The sequence below is a fragment of the Ambystoma mexicanum genome, chromosome 2p, assembly GCF_040938575.1.
Source record: "Ambystoma mexicanum isolate Mex_15411 chromosome 2p, UKY_AmexF1_1, whole genome shotgun sequence".
Taxonomy (NCBI): domain Eukaryota; kingdom Metazoa; phylum Chordata; class Amphibia; order Caudata; family Ambystomatidae; genus Ambystoma; species Ambystoma mexicanum.
In genome coordinates this window covers 1,300,491,536-1,300,511,650 of record NC_090923.1, presented here as the reverse complement: position 1 = coordinate 1,300,511,650, position 20,115 = coordinate 1,300,491,536, and the positions used below count along the sequence as shown (strand labels likewise).

The 20,115-nt window shown below is 46.4% G+C and overlaps 1 protein-coding gene across 2 annotated transcripts in view; it reads right to left on the bottom strand.

Annotated features, from left to right (window-relative positions):
* Positions 1 to 20,115, bottom strand: part of PMS2 (PMS1 homolog 2, mismatch repair system component) — a 504,643-nt gene that overhangs the window by 412,632 nt on the left and 71,896 nt on the right. For both annotated transcript variants that reach the window (XM_069645634.1, XM_069645635.1), the window contains exon 2: positions 8,736 to 8,875. In XM_069645634.1, coding sequence (XP_069501735.1) covers positions 8,736 to 8,875 — 140 coding nt within the window. The remainder of the gene's footprint in view (positions 1 to 8,735; positions 8,876 to 20,115) is intronic.

The window sequence follows — 20,115 nt, the reverse complement described above, 5'->3', positions numbered from 1 at the left end:
ACTGTGAATTGAAGGGATTGGAAGTTATGGGGAAGGAAACCCCTACCAGTGTTATGATTGCGAGGTCCGAGCCCGACTGAGGGAGACCTACAGTATCGTTTAAATCCCTTGTGAGAGGTCTGCGCCCGACTGGGGGGACCTATAAACGAACCTTGTGTTTAAAGGGTCTGAGCCCGATTGAGGGAGACCCAGTATGTATGTACTGTGAACCTGTGCCTTGAGAACTTTGAAATCCTAAAGAGAAGGAACTTTGTTTTGTGTGTGCCCAGGCATTCTGTGAATGATAGACTTTGTTTGAGAAAGAGACTTTATCGCGGAAGGCCCTGGCTTATGTCCCGAACTGCATCCTAGAGCCAAAGAAGCCAGAGACTGTTCCAAAGCCCAAGTGAGTCCCCTTGCCCCATGCTGAAAACGCAGGGAAGGGAACCCAACTGTTCAGTCATACCGATACACACATTCTTGAGCACGGTTTTCTTTTGCATACACCTTTTTCCTGCACACATTTGTGATAGTGTAAGGATTGGCAATATGCTTTTTTATTATAGGCATTTTGATTTGACAAGACACTACTAGGACTGCGTTATTTATTATTTGGTGGGCCAGCTTGCTCCCATTGTTAGATATAGGGCTAGATAGGCGTTCTACCATCACATCTTTGCTAAATAAACACCCTTGAACTGTGCCTCATTTGTGTCGGTCTTCATTCATGATACCATGCCTTCCTTACACTACCCACTTTAGGGGTAGGAAACATACATCACAGGGAGACGGGCGAGGTGAAACTCCAGAGTAAAGGTAAGTAAGCAGTTAAAAAGCAAGTATGGTTAGACAGGTTGTGGTTAAAGGCAATGTGGAACAGAGTGATCTCTGCAATGACTGTGCGGCTCCATTTTCAGATTCGGTGCAGTGATCACATAGATCCGAGAGTTTGATGTGCTGGCTGGACTGGACCTGGTCGGATCGAAGGCACGGCCCGAAGATGAGGAGCGGAGGCTGGATTCACACAGAACGGTCCAGAGCGACAAAACACAGCTACGAAGGCAAAAGAGACGGTAGAAAAACTGTAGAGCAACACAAAGACAACGGGCAGCATCTACAGGAATTACGTGTCTTGCAACGCAAAATATTGTTGCAGCTGGCTCCCTTTTCCTTGTGCGTTCGAAGCGCGGCGCTATCTTGGAAAATGACTAGACCGTGCATGAAGGAACGATCTACAGCGTGATGGAGCCATACCAGGACTCCAAGAGGGACCAAGTGCTCCTGGGCGGAATGCTGACACCATGCAGTCCGACCCGGGTTTATCGAAGTGCAGACAGTGAAATTGATGTACCAGCCAATTTATAGGCAACAGGATTGAGAATTTGTGTGATACCAAACGGGTTCATAAACAGAGGCGATACCTTAGAGTGGTGTGTGGTAGGAACTTAGTAGATAACCAGTCGAGGTCTCCGATGCAGGATGTTGATAACAAGGTTTGTTCCCGGGTGTGCTTCAAAAGAGCATCAACATGACCTCCTTGGATGCTTGTAATGTGCTGATCAACTGTAGGGATAGTTGTCTGTCTCTGTGTTTGCATAGGGAATGTAGGTTGGACTCTGTAGGAGCAGGAGTACAGACCCATTCGCATGGAGGAATGAATATAAATATTGTATGCAAATTCATCTGTGGGTATGAGAGCTACCCAGTCTTCCTGCGAGGAGGTGGCAACACATCTTAAATCCATAGTTTTGTTTAGTCTTTCATTAGTCTGCGGGTGGGAGCCAGAAGACAGACCCCTTTTTATACCAAGATAAGAACATCATTTTGACCAGAATAATGAAGTATATTGCAATCCAGATTGGATATGACGACTAATGGTAGACCATGAAGGTGGAACAGATCTTTCAGAAATACCATTGCCATTTCAGGTGCAGTAGGTAGATTGGGAAGTGAAATAAAGTGTGCTAACTTAGAAAATTAGACAATGGTTACCATAATAACTGTGCAACCTTGGGAACAGCGTAGATCCACCAGAAAATCTGTCAGATGATATCCCATGGAGCAGACAGAAGTTGAGGTTGTTGTAATTTCCTGATGACTAGTGATGTGGGTCTTTTGCGCTGGGTGTAAATGTTGCAAGAGGTAACTTATTCTCGAATGCCAGAGTGGGCCCTCAGCCACCAGAAGGTTCAAAGTACAAAATCAGAGGTGGTCTTGATTCCCCGATGTCCTGCTATCTTACGGTCATGGCAGAGAGATAGTACCAACTATTGAAGTTCAGAAGTAGCTATTAATAATCTAGAGTAGCCCTTCTTTTGTTGGGTATGTAGGATCCTGCGCAATGACCAGAATATCAGAGTTGAATAAGGGATTTTCCTTTTGAACCTTTTGTAGAAATGTGGAGACATTATACACAAAGGGTTTGGATGACGACAGCTATTCTCAAGAGGGGTGTTGGACCATAAGAGGGGGCTCCTTTCAGACAAGGCATCAGCTATAATGATCCGAGTTCCAGGGATATACATGACAAAAAAATTGTGTTGTGCAAAAACAACGTAAATAAATTAATAATACATCCACTTGGCTTGCCTACTGTTATGGCTTTCTAACACTCGCACATTTTTGTGGTCAGTGCTGTGCTCCAAACCACAAACGCCTCAATTCTTTAAAGACTATTTTGATAGCCAGTAGTTCTTTCTCCAGAACTGTGAAGTTGCAGTCACTTTCTGTGAGTAAAGGGGAGAGGTATGCAAGAAGATGTTCTTCTCCACCTTCTTATGTCTGTTTAAGCACAGCTTAAAACGCCCAATCTGAAGCATCTGTTTCAACTATAAAATGGTGAGATGCATCAGGTTGACACAACACAGGAGTGGTGGCAAAAAATCGTTTGAGTGAAAGGCTTCTTTTTGAAATTACTGACGTGAGAAACGGGAACCCATGCTTTAATAATTCTGTCAAAGTTAAAGTGACTGTAGCTTAATTTGAAATAAACTTGCGCTAAAAGTTGGAAAGTGTAAGAAACCATTGTATGACCTTGGGGGTTCTTTGGAGTGGGGCACTCTAATGGTAGTGACTTTCTTCGGGTCCATACAGATTCCTTCTTTGGAAAGGATGCACCCTAGATATGGTATGGAAGGGAATCCAAAAAGAAATGTTTCAGGTTTAATTAGAAGAAAATGGTTCTTCGGGCATTGCAAGACTTCATGTACTTGTGTAGTGTGTTCTCCCTGGGAAATGGGGAATATCAAAATGTCGCGCAAATAGATGGACATGGAATGAAAAAGGTCGGAGAAGATGGGGTCTACAAACTGTTTGAATATGTCTGGGGGATTGATCAGACCGAAGGGCAGAACTCTGCCTTCAAAATGCCCATAAGGTGTCCGAAAAGCCGTTTTCCATCAATCTCCTTCCCTTATCCGACGATATGCCCCTCTAAGGTTAAGTCTGGTAAACACAATGGCTTTACGGACAGATTCCAAGATGTCGTGTATAAACGGAAGTGGGCATTTATCCTGGACTGTAATTATTTTAAGGCTCTATAAGACAAGGACACAGTTCAGAACAATCCCTCTTTGGCACAAAAAAGAAAAAAGCCCCACAGAGGGCCCGGGATTCAGTGATTAAGCTACTCCGGGGATTGGTTTGTAAGTATTCCAGAAGGGCCTTTTTCTCTGGGAGAGTGTGTGCGTACATTCGCCGAATGGGACTACTGATCCAGGAATTAAATCGATAGCACACTCGAATTCCTGATGTGAAGGCAATTCTTTGATATGGTTATCCATAGATATTGTCTCTCCCCATGGCATATGGAAATATCAGAGGACCTACTAGTAGAGCAAATAATTAAATCCTCTTCTTCTAGAGCTTCAGGCCCAAATGGGCTCACTAATGCTATCTTAAAGAGCAATCCTATTACCTGTGCTAGAATTTTGGGAATAATCCTAAAGGAAAGAACGCTCCCAATCTCATGGAAATCATCTATAGCCGTCCCCATCTGTTAAGGAGGGTGACTGGGAAAATCCAGGGAACTATCGCCCTCTTAGACGCGGACAGCAAGATCTTTACAGGGCTGTTACTAAGAGAGTTAGAAAGCTGGTCGACAAAGTGTAAGATCCTTTCGAAGGCCCAAATAGGTTTCAGGAAGGGTCAATCTACTTCCTTGAATGGATTGGTCTTGAACTTGGTCAGCGAAAAGTCGCGGGTGAGAGGCGGCCCAGTGGTATATGGAGCCTGGATTGATTGATCAAAGGCTTTCGATACGATCTGCACGGAGCGCTTGTGGTCAAACCTAGATGCCCGGGGGATTCCGAGGCATCTCCTAAGCATATTAGCAAGCCTTCATGATGAGATTTTTATGAAGATCAGAATTAATGCAGAGGGACAGCTATCTGTGCCGGTGAGGGTGTAAAGATGGATGAGACAGGGTTGCCTTTGAGCCCCTATTCTATTCAATCTGTATCTGGCAGACCTAGCTAGAAGTCTGGCATCGGCAGCTTTGGTCAGCCCTAGGATCGTTACTCCGATCATATGCCGATGACATAGTGCTTATGGATTACTGGGTCTGCAACGTCTCTTAAGAGCATTATGGGAGTATGCAGGGAAAAATGAACTCCAGATCAACGTAAAGAAATCAAATATTATGATCTGTGAAAGACCTACTAAACAAATCCACAACCGAAAATGGCTGCTGGGAGAGGAAGAAATGCCCATAGTCAAAAAGCTGACCTATCTGGGCTTCAAATTATATTCTTGTCCAACACTGATCCAATTGAATGCTGATCTGAAGGAAAAAGATGATAGACTGACTATTCAGATGAGGAAAGTTCTCTCGTCATACTGCAAATTCTCCCTGGAGTCATTATTGAAATTCTAGACATTGCTCTATGGGATAGATGCTAAGCCATTTATTTGGGAGACCAACTGGGTAAGAGTAGAGGGATGGATATGGAAGAAGGTCTTAGGCTTACCATTATCCTTACCTATGGCGAGCCTAATGTTTGAACTAGGGCTTTCTTCTATAAAAATGCAAGTAGACTGGCGTCTCATCTCACTATATTATCGATCATCGTGCCACAGACCAACTCTCTATATGAAGATAGCGCTAATACATTGGAGGCAAATTCTTCTGGTATTTTGGGAAAATTGAAACAGCTGGCCACGAGAATATTGCTAGAATTTGAATGTGATCCAGAGGTGTCAATCACAAATCCACTGTTCATAAAGAAGATTATGAAAAGAGCAGATTGGATCCGCAAAATAGACACCATGTGTTCCCTAGTTCTAGCGAAATCTATGCAATGAAAAATTAATCCAGTCCCTCAAAAATCTCTTGATGAACTGTAATGGTACATGAGAGGTTAGAAGAAAATGGTTCCGCATAGGAGACGGGGAAGAACGATCGCTCTCTGACATGTTCTGGGATGGACTAATTGCGGGTGAAGAAACAGCCTTAACAATTCAGGTGATTCGGATACTTCAAGCCTTAGGCTCGATTGTAAAGAATGACTAAAGAAATTGAAATATTCTCAGATAATGTTGGATAGGTTCTTGTCTCGGTGGAATGTGATTGTTCTAAGGGGTATTAAGTTATTATATGGTAATGTATACTGCTTAGTTGTGTTTGGAGAATTATTATTTTTTGTCTATGATATTTGTATGACACTTTTGTATGTATTTTGTGAAAAGCCATGATTTGGCTAAGACACAAATAAAAAATTTAAAAATAAAATAAATAGGGCTGTCCATGAAATGTATACGTTTTGGCTGTGGCACAATTGTTCACGACATAATTTTTTTGGGGCCAAAACGGCCCTAATTAAAAGTCCCCCACCCATCCCCACACACACCCCCATCCACCCGCTACTTACCTTTTCGCTGGCCGTCCATGTTATTTTTACCCTGCAGCGTTGGATCCGTCCCTCCTGCGCGGGTCGGATCAGACACCGCAGGGTCCACCTCCAGACCTCCGGAAGCGGGGGACACCCCTGCGACCCTCAAAGGCAATCACTACCAAACATGGGGAGCGGGGGACACCCCTGCAACCCTATGTTTGGTAGTGATTACCCAAATTGGTTGTTTCAAAACGACCAAATAATAGTACTAGCCAAATTCAGCCAGTTCAACCATACGGTCAATTTGAAATGACCAATTTGGGTAATACCTTTTTCTATAAGGGTCTGGTCTGCTGTGCAAGCACCAATCAGCTCGTTGTGGGGAGATTTTTTCATGTTGCAAAAGTTACTGTTAACTAGCTCGATTATTACAAAAGCCTTAGATTTAGCGCCGTTTCTTAGACAGCACCTGTTCATGAAGTTCTGTTCCGCGATCTGTTTGAATATAGCTGTCCCAGCTGCGTCTGGGCCCTGAATAAACCTGCGTTACTCCTTGCCTGCGTACACTCCTTTTTTGGACTACTTTTGTAATCTTATTGGTGAGTTCCGAGGCGACCCCGACACACGGCTATGACTTGAGATGGTAGTGGCCAATAGAATTACGTGCAAGAATGCAGGAAAAGTGGCACTGGACGCCTGGAGCATCTGGGAGAATGAGAATTTTTACTGCTACTTCAAATTAATGCCGATTTATTTTCTCTCCCTCCACATGCCTTTATATTTATGGAAGGCCTTGCACAATCATTTGAGTTAAATGGGTTTCGGTCACATTGTCTAAATAATAAACGGAGTTAGTCAAAAATGATAAATGTATTATGTGACGAGGGAAGAAGATCACATATTAAAGGTGTTCTACTTTGTGAATGTATTCAATGGGGTGTTAGAGCTAGGGGAATTCAATTACTTTGTATTGGAGTTAGCCAACGGAGGGTTGGGTGGGTGACGTTTTCACAAAATATTTGTGATTATGTAAATTATCTAACTGGGTAAATAAACTGTAACCTTGTTGTCATTCGGGGAGAATCTGGTTAGTTTTCAGTTCAAAAGCAACAGACTAGCCCCTCCCGATCGTTAGCATGCAATAAACTTGCTTTTCTGACAAAAATGCACTTGGTTCTTCGTAGAGGTTTCTTTCTTATTGGAATGCTTCATTTAGTTTTTCTCATAGGGAGAATAATAGAAGAGCTCTGATTGGGAGCTATAAGCATTTGGTATTAGTGGTAATAGTCTTGTTTATCTTATTTCAGTTATTTAAAAAAAAAAGGCCGTAGTTGAGACACTGTATTGTTATTTTTCCCCATTCCCCTTTCGAGTGAAGAATGCACAGTTTGAAATCCTAAGAGACTGTGCGTTAGATGCTTCAGCGGGTGGCAGGGTCAGGAGCTTCTGCAGGAATCTCTTGGTACCAGACGCCAGCAGGACGGCAGTTTAAAGTCAAGAGTGTCACAAGCTTGAGTGGTCGTTGGTATAACGCACTCCGAAAGCGACAGTTCACTCGACAGTCCCGGAACTGACGTATAATAGACTTTCCCCACAAGAGCGCAGCCTGCAGGATAATAATGCACCCGACAGGCCAGGGGCTTGAGTGAAAAGGCAGGAGCAGCAACAACAGAGCTAAGGAAACAAAAACAATAACAGCAGCTCAAAACAGCAGCCAGATAAGTCAATCCTTGGTTTACAATCACCCTCAATTACCCACAGAGACCTACTTGGTGCCAATAGAAGTGAGTGAAGTGTTTGATTACTTGTTGATAGTTCAGCAGATCCAATATCCAAAGTCCAAAAGAAATCACCTAACCCGAACGGCACGAGGGCGCAAAGTCCAAATCAATCTGGTGGTGATCAGCAGAGCGTCCTCAAAAATAAATAGAACCATAGCAATCCAAGGAAAAAAGAGACAAACGGTGAATGCAGGAGAGCGTGCAGGGGTTTGCCTACTTTCCAGGGTAGTATTCCACAAGGAAGCAGCAGAGCGTCCTTAAGGGGTGCAGTAGGAAAAGAAAACAACTATAAAGGGAAGTGGCAGGGGAAGTTAATAAAAGAAACTGACAAAGTAATGCCAAGCACAGGAAATGCTTATCAGATGGGTGTCAAGCGCTAAAAATAGACACACAAAAAAAAAACACTGACACGCAGAGCGGAATCAAGAAGCCAGTAACGTCAATGCAGAAGGGCTGAGTAGGAAGAATACCGTAGATGCAATATCCAAGCGTCCGGTAACCAACGGGAATCAACAGGGACCAAGCGTCGGATCAGAAAAGGGCAATTCCAAAAAGCAGAAGTCCGGGTGAGCAAGCCGGGTCAGAATGCCCGATTCACACCCAAGAAACAGGATAAGGCACACTCAGAAACTAAGCGGCAACAACTCAGTTAAGGAGCATACGACCGCGGTTTGGAAAACATTAAATAGACGATCTATGTGAGGACGCGAAAAGCACGTTACGTCACGTGATCGCTATGGGCGAGGTTTGCTGGGAAATGTGGTCCGATCAGTACCGCTGATCATGTGGCGCTGGGAGAGGCGCCAGCGCAATCTCCAGGTGAGGTGAGGACTAATCGGACACCGTTACACAGGGACCAAGGCATGGCACAGAGAATAGGGCCGCTGAAGGACTTTCCTTGCCTCAGATAAGCACTCTCAAACATACCTAAAAGATTGAGGTTTACCGATTTTGGCAAAATGACCCCCACCCCTCCAAGAATTACTTTCTCAGTAGAGAAGAGTGCCCTGTTATATTCGGGAAAGGATTTAAGTATTCTTTTTTTATTTTCCGATTGTACCTTAGAGCCAAAAGTACAGCATTTATGCATTTACAAAAAGAACAAAGAGGAGTAAAAACTAATATTTTACATGTGTAAACATACCAATATTAGTGGAACCGGCATCCAAACTGTTTTCCACCAATTCCTTCACTGCAGTGCCCACATTTAGCACAACTTGTCCAGAACAGATCTGATGAACTGATTTCCGATCAATAGGTGTGATTGCTTTTGCAAGCTCTGTACTATAAAAAAACAGATGTAAAAGAAATAGAAATAGTTTGGGTATCAAACTTTGAATAAGGAACACACTATCATGTTTCCATCAACATTGTTCAGTAGCATGTGTTAACATAACATTTTCAATCATCATAAAAAATAAAGATTAAGATTATATCACAAGTCTTTGGTTTGTGTTGCTTCTTAATCTAGTTGGGTGTCAGGAAAATAATAGAAGCAGGCCGACAGATAAGGTATGTACCAGGCCTTTTTTCACATGAAAATCTTGCAAATACGACAGCTTTATTATTTTCCTGTGTACATTTACGAACAAGTTTAGAGAAGAGGGCAGTGCAAAGGTCAGGCTACTTGACACAAACCCAGAACACTTCATTTGATTTTTGTCTACAGGGATGTGATTGCAAGCCATGGAGAACAGCCTTTGAAACGGAATGCATTTCTCTGATTCCATTCAAAAAATGAAACAACACACTGTGATAAAAGAAATGGTTTCTTACCATTTAGTTTCTGCTGTGTTGTTGCGTTGTGTGTAGATGATTATGGAGCAAACAGAAGCTCTGTGCATATTTATTTTACGAGCATTTTAGGATTGTATAATTAATACGATGGACAACTAAGCTGCAATTGAGAATTAATCTTTTGTAACAAATTATGCTTTTTCCCAGTGAAAGCAAAACAGTATTGCACAATTGTATTTTTCAGAGTTCCTGTGCTGTGTGCATAATCATACAGAGGCAGATCATTTTTACACTTATGATTTAATTTCCACTCGAATTATAAAAACAAGACAGGTATTAAACTTTATGTAGCGCTTCACACATGGTTCATCCAAAATCTAGGCACTGTGATTATTATACCGATAGTCAGTTTACCGACCTCTGAAGGATGCTAGCCAATAAGATAGCTCAGCTGGTTGAGCGTTTGTTGCTGTGATCTGTGCACGATATGTAGGTTTCAGGTGATAATTGTGATAATTGTGATAAATATGTTCTATGTACAGCACTTTACCAAAAGTGCTATATAAGGGAGTTGTTTCTTACCTGTAACTGCATTTCTCCAGCGTTGGTATCTTTCATGGATTCATATGCTGCGAATATTTCCAGTCGTCAGGCTGGGAAACCTCGGTAACTTTAATATAGTGGTTTTCCTATGGAAAAACCTCGACACCTTGAGTGTCCCATCAACGTCTTTATGGGTGCTTTAGGCAGCACCAATGGGACGTCCAGTATGTAGCCCCGCCCCCGTGGCTTCCCTTCAGATTTTAACCTTTCCAAACATAAAAGGCACCTGAAGAGGAGGTTTGCCTGAAGGGGGGAGGGCGGAGGGCGCATGTGAATCCATGAAAGATACCAACGCTGGAGAAATGGGGTTACAGGTAAGAAATGACTCCCTTCTCCAGCATTGGATTCACATGCTGTGAATAGACTACGTAGCAGGAAGAAGACCTTGCAGTGCCTAACAGGCAAACATGACTTATACTAGAGGCAATATTAACCACAACAGAAAGATAAAACCTTCAGTTAATGGACAAAGAACACATGAGCAAAAGTCAAACCCTGTAAACTGCAGGGGCTTACCTCACTGGAACAGGCGTTGAAGCCCAGCACACCCAACCTGCACATCCTCAGCATGTTGTTGATTCAGGCAGTAGTGTCTGGTGAACGTGTGCGGTGCGCACGTCGTTGCCTGGCAAATGTCACTGAGCGGTATGCCCGCCCAAAGGGCCACCAACAACGCTGTGGATCTTGTAGAATGAGCCCTGGGAGTCGACTGTAGAGGCTTGTTGCCTCTTTCGTGGCAGTACGCGATATCGTAGACGACACCCATCTCGAAATGCCTTGCTTCGAAATCAACTTTACCTTGTTGGAGGGGCCAAAAGCCACAAAGAGTTGCTTAGAAGTCCTGAACGACTTAGTCCTGTCCAGATAGATTTCAAGAGGGCTTTGAAGTTCTAAGGAATGCAACGCTTCCCGCTAGAGTGGAAGCTTTAGGGAAAAACAGTGGCAAAGCTATCGTAGCATTCTTGTGAAAGTCTGACAGAATTTTTGGAATAAAAGGGGGATTCGTAGACAGAAGAACCTTGTCCTTCATGAAACGCAGGCATGGAGGGTGAATCATCAGAGCCTGCAGTTTCTGAGATCCACCTGGAAGAGTTAATAACCACCAGAAAAACTACCTTCCATGTGAGAAATTTGATGGCAGCCGTTGCCATAGGCTCAAATGGCAGTTTCATGAGGGCCGCAAGCACCAAGTTGAGGCTGCAGACCGGAGAAAACCTCTTCTTTGGGGGAAAAGTCGTGAAAAGGCCTTTGAGGAAATGTTTTACCAATCTGTCACCAAACAGAGACGTAGAGTTGCGCTGCCGCCTGAACCTTGAAATGGCTGCCAAGTAGACTTGATAGATGACAATGCCAGACCCTCCTTTGCCAACATGAGAAGGTAAGGAAGGAATTGTGGAGGCGAATCTCGCAACGGCTGCAAGCCCGGGTGCTGAGAACAGAAGGTACAGGATCTTTTCCACTTACGTGCATAAGACACGTTGGTAGACGGCGCCCTTGCTGCAGCGACATTTCAGCGGAATCATCAGACCTCCGAATTCAGAGTGGTCAGGAGCCACGCTCCTAGGTGGAGTGAGCCCGTGTTGTGATGCCACACCATCCCTTGGTTCTGGAAAAGAAGATCCGGCTCTGAACCCAGGTGAAGAGGGCCGTCTCTCGCTAGGTGAAGAAGGTCTGAAAACCAGGTCTGTCTGGACCAGAACGGGGGCACCAGGATGATCTTGCATGGAACCTTGGGAATCATCTGAATCGTCTGTCTGATCAGCGGAAATGGAGGGAAGCGTAAGCAAACAGGTCTGTCCATGGAAATGAGAACACGTACCCCTTTGAGTCCAGTTGAAACACTCTGATGGTGAAGAGACGGCACTGCTTGTTTTCGGGGCTGGCAAACAAGTCCAGAGGAGTCGTCCCCCACTTTCCAAATATCGTTGCCACCTGGTCGTCCTTCAGCCGCCATTCGTGAATTGGAGCAGACTCCCTGCTGAGAGCGTCTGCTTGAATGTTCTGAATCCCTGGGAGGTAGAATGCCAGGAGCTGAACCCTGTGTGCCATGGCCCAATGCCAGATGGCCTGAGCCTCCTGGTACAGGGGCCGCGAGTGCGTGCCCCCCTCTTTATGCATATAGAACATGGTTGTGGTGTTGTCGGTGAAATTACGAACCACTGAGTCTTGAATGAGGGGAAGAAAAGATTTCAGTGCCCAGTGAATCGCCCTTAATTCCAGAATGTTGATATGCAACAAGACCTCCTTGGGGGACCACAGGCCTTTCACCTGAAACTGGTCCAGGTGAGCACCCCAACCGACCTGGGAGGCATCGGTGACAACAGTATACTGAAAATCTGGTTCCACCAGGGGCGTGCCCTTTATGAGGTTGCTGGAGTCAGTCCACCACTGCAGGGCTTTCACCAGGGACAGGGAGATGATCACCCTGTCGGACCAAGAGCCATGGGTCTGGGACCACTGTGAGGCGATAAACTCCTATACAGGTTGCATGAAAAGACAACAATTCGGGATGAGTGGGATGCAGGATGCCATGGTGCCGAGAAGAGACATGTACATGCGGACCATGACGGAAGTACCTGGCCCAAACGAGCCCGCTATGGACAGTAGCTTTTCTATCCTTTCCTCAGCCGGTTTGACTGGATTGTGTGCCGTCTGGAAACACCAACTCGCTGGAGGGCGTCAGGCAGGATTTTCCAAAGTTGACGGCAAAGCCCAGATGCTGTAACAGGAGCATAGCTGCGCTGAGGGAGTCCGATGTCTGCTGACGAGTCACCCCTCTGACCAACAAGTCGTCCAGGTACTGATACACATGGTGTCCTTCTCTGCACAGGTAAGCCGCCACCGGTGCCAGGCACTTGGTGAAAGTCCTGGGAGCTGACATCAGGCCAAAAGGGAAGAACACGGAACTAATAATGTTTGTCGCCGACCATGAACCGTAGAAACCTGCAATGCTTTGGGTGCATGGGGATGTGGAAATATGCATCCTCGAGATCCAACAACGCCAGAAACTCCCCCGACTGAACCGAGCAAATGATATCCTGCAACGTCAGCATCCTGAACTTTTGCTGTTTTACATCTTTGTTGAGTGGCCGCAGGTCCAGAATGGGGTGCCATTTTCCGTTCGGCTTCTTGATTACAAAGAACCAGGAGTATGTTCCTTTCCCTCTTTAAGACGCCGGAACCTTCTCGATCACCCCCTTTTGCAGCATCCAACGCACCTCCTGACGCAAGACTTGCAGGTGGGGCTGAACTCTGTCTACCGGTGGACTAGGAAGGGGCAGATGCCTGAACTCCAACGAGTGGCCCTATTGGACTGCATCAAGCACCCATCTGTCAGTCGTGATCAACCACCACTCGTCCACGTGGTGCGCCAACCTCCCTCCTAGCCGACTGCCTTTGTGGCAGTCATTGTTGAGGCTTGGACTGACAGCCTCTTTGAGAGGAGGAGGACCCACTCTTCCTCTGTCTTTGGTACTCCTTGCCCCACTGCGTGGAATGAAAGGACCACCGGAAGCCCCGGGAGAAATAGGTAGACATACCATACCCCATATCGCGGGAGCCTGCAAACCTGCCATTCCCCGAACACCCGCGAAAGCAGCAAAAAGAAAAGGGCGAAAAGACTGCCTGCCCTGCAGGCAGTCAAGGACTTTGCAGTATCAGAGTCGCCCTTCATGTTTTTGAGTGCGTCGTCAATCTTCTCACCAAAAAGATGTTCCCCTTTGCAAGGCATGTCCACGACCTTGTGCTGAACCTCTGGCCGGAAATCAGTACAGCGTAGCCAGGCCTGCTGACGGAGCACTACCCCATTATTGATCTATTTAAACATAGATTCCGCCCGGTCAACCGCAATATTGGTACTATGGTTCGACGCTTCCTCCCCCTCACGAACCAAAAGCATTGACTCCTTCCGTTGCTGCTCCGGCAAGTGGTCCAACAGAGGAGCCAATCTGTGCCACATAAAACGGTTGTATCACGCCATGATTGCCAAGGAGCTGGCCGCCTTGACTGTCATAGCACCCACTGTGAGGACCTTTTTTCCAAAAGCGTCCAGTTTACGGCCTTCATTTTCAGGGGGAGTCGCACTATTGTGCTGGGAAGCCTTCATACTGGCAGCAGCTGAAACCACCGACTCTGACGTGGGCTGCGACGTTAGGAATTTTTGAGTCGACTCCGGAGCCTTGAACTTCTCCTGGCGGCCTTGACCGCCAGCTCCGAGAATGGGTGGCGCATTGTCCGAGGGCCTTCCTGCCACATGTGGTCCAATATAGGGAATCGAGAAGACTGCCTTGCGCCTCTTCCCCATATGGTCAAACAAAAAACAGCCTTTCCTCTCCTCCTCCGGGATGAGGCCAAACTCGTTACAGGCCTTCACCATCAATGCATTAAGGCTCCAATATCATCTGGCGGAGATGGCTGGGCCGGGCTACTCGGAGCATCCAGATCATGATCAGTGTCCCAGGTATCCGCCCATCTGAGCGACGACGAGACCGTCGAAAGAGTGTCCTGTGGAACGCTCTCTGCCTCAGACTTCACCAGTTCACCTTCTTCCTGATACCTCCGTGGCGCGCGGAACCCCCTGGGAGATGGCGGAGGAGGATGGACCGTGGAAGACCCCCTGGGAGGATGCCCTCTACTGTGAGGGCTGGAGATAAATCCCTCTGATGAGGAATTGTAAGGGTTCTACCACCGGAACTGTTGGCGCCGGAGGCCCAGAAGCGATTGCAACGTCATCAGCACCTGCATCGAGAGTACCGAATGCGGATTGACCAAAGGATAGTGAGGCAGGTTAGCCCCCAGGCCCCCGGACGTGGATCGAAGAACCAGCTGCAGACCCAACTCTGAAGGGTCCAGAAATGGATACCCTTCCTCCTCCTGGTCTCAATCCAACTCATAGGTCGAGGCTGGCTCATGTTGGAGAATATCCATCGGGAGAATGGACGTGAACGCTGCTCCAGACTGCCACGTCGTATCTCTAGAAGACGGTGAATCCACATCAACCACCAACTGTACCCCGGACTGCTGCACTTCCGCCGCCGTAGATGTCGTCGACGGGGCAGTCACCAACAAAGCCGTCAACAGCAAGGGAGTTGACTGGACTGTTACCAGCGGGGTCGTCGAAGGGGTCGTAATCTGCGGGGTCGTCATCTGCGGGGTCATCGACAGGGCCATAGATGTTAAAGCGGTCGCTGGTGGAGATGCGGTCGTCGAGGAAGACTTTGTCAGCGGAACAGACAACAATGCCCCCGCTGTCTGCACGGTCTTCGGCACCGACCCATCCTTAGACGGAGAAGAAGCCCTCTTGGACGAAGACTTGGAACCGTGTTTGGAGGACTCATGGCTCGAGGAGGAGGGACGTCGTTCCTTAGCAGATTACTTTTTATTCGACGAAGAGGAGGAATGAGACCTGGACTTCTCCTTGTCCGATGTTGAGGCCTTGCGAGATGGTTCTCCTGGCTTCTCCGGGCGTGACCCTGAGTCCTTCGGCCTGTCAGCTCTTGACGCTGCACTAGTCGTCACCTTCCTTGCCACCAAAGCCACACCATCTTTAACCAAATCTGTCGCCGGCCTGGCGTCCGTGTGCAGCTTCTTAGGCGTCGGCTCAACCGAGCATGCCCTCTGCTGCGATCTCTTGGCCGAAGATGTAGAGTCCTTGCTCCTGCGAGAGGACCCTACCTCCGAAGCCGGATAGGCCCCATCATTCAGCCAGCAAATCAACTGCCAATTGCGGCCCAGAGTGTCTTCTGGGAGAGCCCCCGACAGATGGAGCAGTTGTCGGCAGAGTGATTGGAGTACAAGCAGTCTGCATGGCGGTCCACATGATACACATTTTTGAGGCTGCGGGTAGCACATGGCCGAAACAACTTCTTCGGACCCACAGATGACATGGCTGGGCCTAGAAGAACCACACTGGAAACAGCGAAAGCTGCGCAGAATGAAGAACGAATGCTCAGAGAAAACACAAGGTGATCCCAACAGTCTGATAGATGGTTGAAATCTGAAGGGAAGCCGGGGCGGGGCTATATACTGGATGGCTCATTGGTGCTGCCGAAAACATCCATAAAGACGTCGATACGACACTCAAAGTGTCGAAGTTTTTCCATAGGAAAACCACTATATTAAAGTTACCGAGGTCTCCCAGCCTGACTACGGGAAATATTCACAGCATGTGAATCCATAAAAGATCCAATGCTGGAGAAATAACCATTTGACCATGAGATTAGGTATATTAATTTAGCATGGAGTCCTTGCCTCTCTGCACAGTTGTATCATAACATTGGCATACCATTAGGTAGTAATCGCTCCAGGAAAAGAGGACTTTCATTAAACATCAAAAGACGATTCTGCTATCAAACCTCAAAACACACAATACAATTCATGTTTGCTTTACTATGTAATTGACTAGTTTTTTGTGTTTTCAACATTTAAATATATACAGGAGATGAAATGGCCAGACCTTAGATAAATAATGAAAGGTGTATTCTGTCACGATGCAGAAAGCTGCCACATGGTAATGACTTCCATACAGTTTTTGCACACGTCCTGGATGTCACATACATTTTAGTCTCTTGGAAAGGAGAAAAGTCACTTTTACTCTCTTGAAATCACATTTACTCAAAGTTTAAAAATAAGGAGTAAAATACTCCCACCTCAACATCTTATCTGGAGCACTGATTAGAACACTCATTCTTCACTGCAAACATAAACAAGTGTATCACTATATCCATGGCACTCAACATACCCGCAGCGAGCAGGAGTGCACGGTGTGATTGGTTGTGATTGGCTGTGCTTTGTAAAAACCCCAATTCCTAAAGTGAATCCCTCTTAAATCTAATTTCCAAAACGGACTAAATAGAATCCAAAATGTTTTTGTTGTATATACGAAGCCATTAGCAAAAACTTATATTAAAAAATTCTGCACCCTCGAGCTGCAACCTTTCATAATCAACTGCCGTGACACAACGGCAAGTGAATACAGCATTTACCTCTATAGTTCCTTGGGACCACAGGAAAGCAGAGGAAGTCGGCCAAACAAACTCCCGCTCCCTCATCACAAAAGGAGCTGTGATTTTGAAGTTTGATCGGTGCGGCGACTCTCTCACGGGCTGATCTGACGTCCAGCGCTGGAGCTGCAGCTCCAGGTTTTGCAGGGAATGTCGCTGGCAGAAAGGTGGTCAAGGTGTGGGTGGTTGGCAGGGACCAGGTAATGATAGTCTTTTTCTAGATGGGGCTTGGAAGGGGCACACTAAACAATGAAGGCAGTGGGGAAGCGTGACAGGACACCAGGCATATTTTTTTGGGTGGCGGAAGAGAGAAGAGGTCACTTAAGTGAGAAGGGGTGGGGGGTGAGCACAATCCCAGCTATAGATTGTACGGAAAGGGGAGGGAGGTAAGGTATTCAAGGGTGGTGGACGTAGGGGGCAGTATGGCAGCATTTATTTCTCTCGTTTGGGGTAGGGACTTTTTAGCTTGTCCATTATACACGCCTGCTACCTCTCTTCGCCGCAGAAGTGGTGGTGGTACTGGGAAACAGCAGGGGGGGTGGGGTTTGTGGGGGAACAAAATGCAGGTTGGATGAAAACATGACTAGCCATCAACTACAAGGTATATTTCATCTGCGGGTTCCGAGTGACAGACAGAGAGCTTCACTCTCTTTCCTATCAGGGGCGTATCACAGAAACCTTGTACATGTGCAATTTTTTACGATATTGGCAGTAGGGTAAAAAGGACCCTGTGGCAAAAAAGTATTCTTTCAGTGCACCCTAAGACACGCAACTTTCCAATAGACCAATAATGAAGACACACCCCGTCAGGGCATGAGACCAGGAGATGAATTGCAAGGATAAAAACTTTGTATAAAATAAAGTTAGCAAGCAAGGAACTCTGCTGCCCGAGAGCGCTCTGCCAAACAATACACGGGCAGCACATTATAAATCGAAAAAACGTCAGCAAACACAACACCATATACAGTACCAATTCAGGGTGTGGATTGGAGGGGCCCTATGGCACGACCTGCTCCATAGGGGCGGCCAGACTGCGATTAGCTGCTGCTTCCCAATCGATCCAGTGGCACATTGGTCAGCTGGGCTCATCTCCGCGATGAAGGTCAGGACGAATATGCAACAATCCTAACTGTCCTAGCTAACACAACAAGGACTGATAATACGAGAATAATGGCAACAATAAAATCCTTGTTTGAATGGGGGTACTTTAGAGAAAATGGGTTAATATATTGGCATGCCGACCTCGTTCTTCATGGTTCCATCAATACCGGGCCCCACTCCCAGGTGCCTCCTCCTCGGGGTTTGATCTACCTGATCCCTTATGATACAAACAGCCATGTGCTAGCTTTGGGGAGAATATACTGCAGCACAGGATTAACTACAGTGGGGGTTCTGGAATGGTCAGTTGCAATGGGGGGGGGGGGGCAGATGTTATCTACATGAATGAGTGGAGGGCTGGGTACCAGTAGACTGTGGCCTGGCGGGGTGGGGGTTGAGAAGGCATGGGAAGGTTAGTGGAGACATATGGGCATATGTGCTGGGGCCTGTTCTGGTCTCACGGTCTACAGAGAGCACATTCTGTGGAAGTGATCCTAAACAATTGCAACAGTAAATGGCTGGACTTCCTTGAGAACAAGGCTCACGTGGAGCTGACGGGGGTGAGAGGAAGAGGGCTGACGGTGCGAGGTGCTGGGGAAGTGAGAGCTGGATTTTGCAGAGGGATGATTTTTGGGCCTATTAAAAAGATGGTGTCTCTTCTAGTACAAAATGGCGCCTAAAGACGGAGCTGTGGGTTTTGTTATGTAGGAAAATTTTGGTGGTGTGTCATGAGGCAAGGTGGGGCGGGCCCCCCCGCCCCCCCTTTGCTTACACGTGATCTATTCACTGCGGGAATGGCGAGGGGGTTGGATTTGGACCACCTCCTCCCTACACTACAAAGAAGCCCTAGTATTTGACTTCACTTCACTTTGTGCTCGAGGGCAGGTCATAAGGTTGGCAAGCAGACCTTCTCTTAAAACATTTGTGATTTCATATGGAAGGAATATGTGCTCCTGCCAGGTCTTACTATAAATGTCATCCAAGTATGCATATGCAAAGGCCTCATGGGGTTGGAGTTCAACGTCCATCAACCTCTGAAATGTAGCAGGTGCCCTTTGCAAGCCAAGTGGTAAGACAGTGAACTGTGTAACATAGCTTCAAGGACACACCAACTCTCGAAGATAGTTCAAGGGTTTTTATTAAAGTACTTAAGAAAGGGCTCACAAAGGGCCATCCATCGTATCCTGTGAGCTTTTCTGTAATGCATCGACCTTGGAAGATTTGGAATCGATGGAAGTACACCTAACATGGATGCTGGATACTTCGTGTAGTGGTCTATGCCTTATCCAAGATGGCCGTCAGCACGTATTTACGCACAACGCACCAGTGCTCCGATGCGTTGTATCTTAGTACTCTCGTACCTTTCCAGCGCTGTGTTGCTGTTTGTTTCGCTACCAGTTATTGCTTACGACAGCTTCCTCTCTCTCTTCTATCTTTATCTTTTACAGAGGTAAACGTACTATTTTTGGGTAGCTTATTTTCTCTTATCGGTTTAATCCCTGTTAATCGCACTTGGAGGTTCTTCTTAACTCCTCAGTTCCTGTACTTTTCCTTTCTTCCTTACCTTGCTTATCTTTCTTTCTAAACTTCCGTTTCATATCTTTTCTATTCTTTTCGGCTGGATTCTCTTCTCTCTTTAAAGCCTTTCCAATCTTTGCATCAGTTCGTGATTTCGCTGCCTTGGCGTTCAATTACCTTCCGACCAGTTTCCTGTGCTTCTATTGTGCCTCAGTACCTTCGGCACCACCAACTACTCTGTCATCTTTACCGAAGAAGGAAGAGGTCTCGATTCTACTATTCTATCCAACCTGCAGAAGACCATTCACACAGGGTTTTTTCTGCCTATGGCTTTTTCCCCCTCGAACAGCGGGTTGGCTCTTGGGACTTGGTTCCTATCCGGTCCCGGTGGCCTCCGGGGAGTCACGCCCGTACTTGCATCAAAGAAGGAGTAAAGAGATCCGAAAGTCACGAAAGAAAGAGAAGACGGAACTCTGAGAAGAATTCGACGAAGATTCAGGTGAGGAGGAGTTTGAAAAGGGATCCAAGGTTGCAAGTTTTGACAGTATACAACGCCAAAAGACAAGG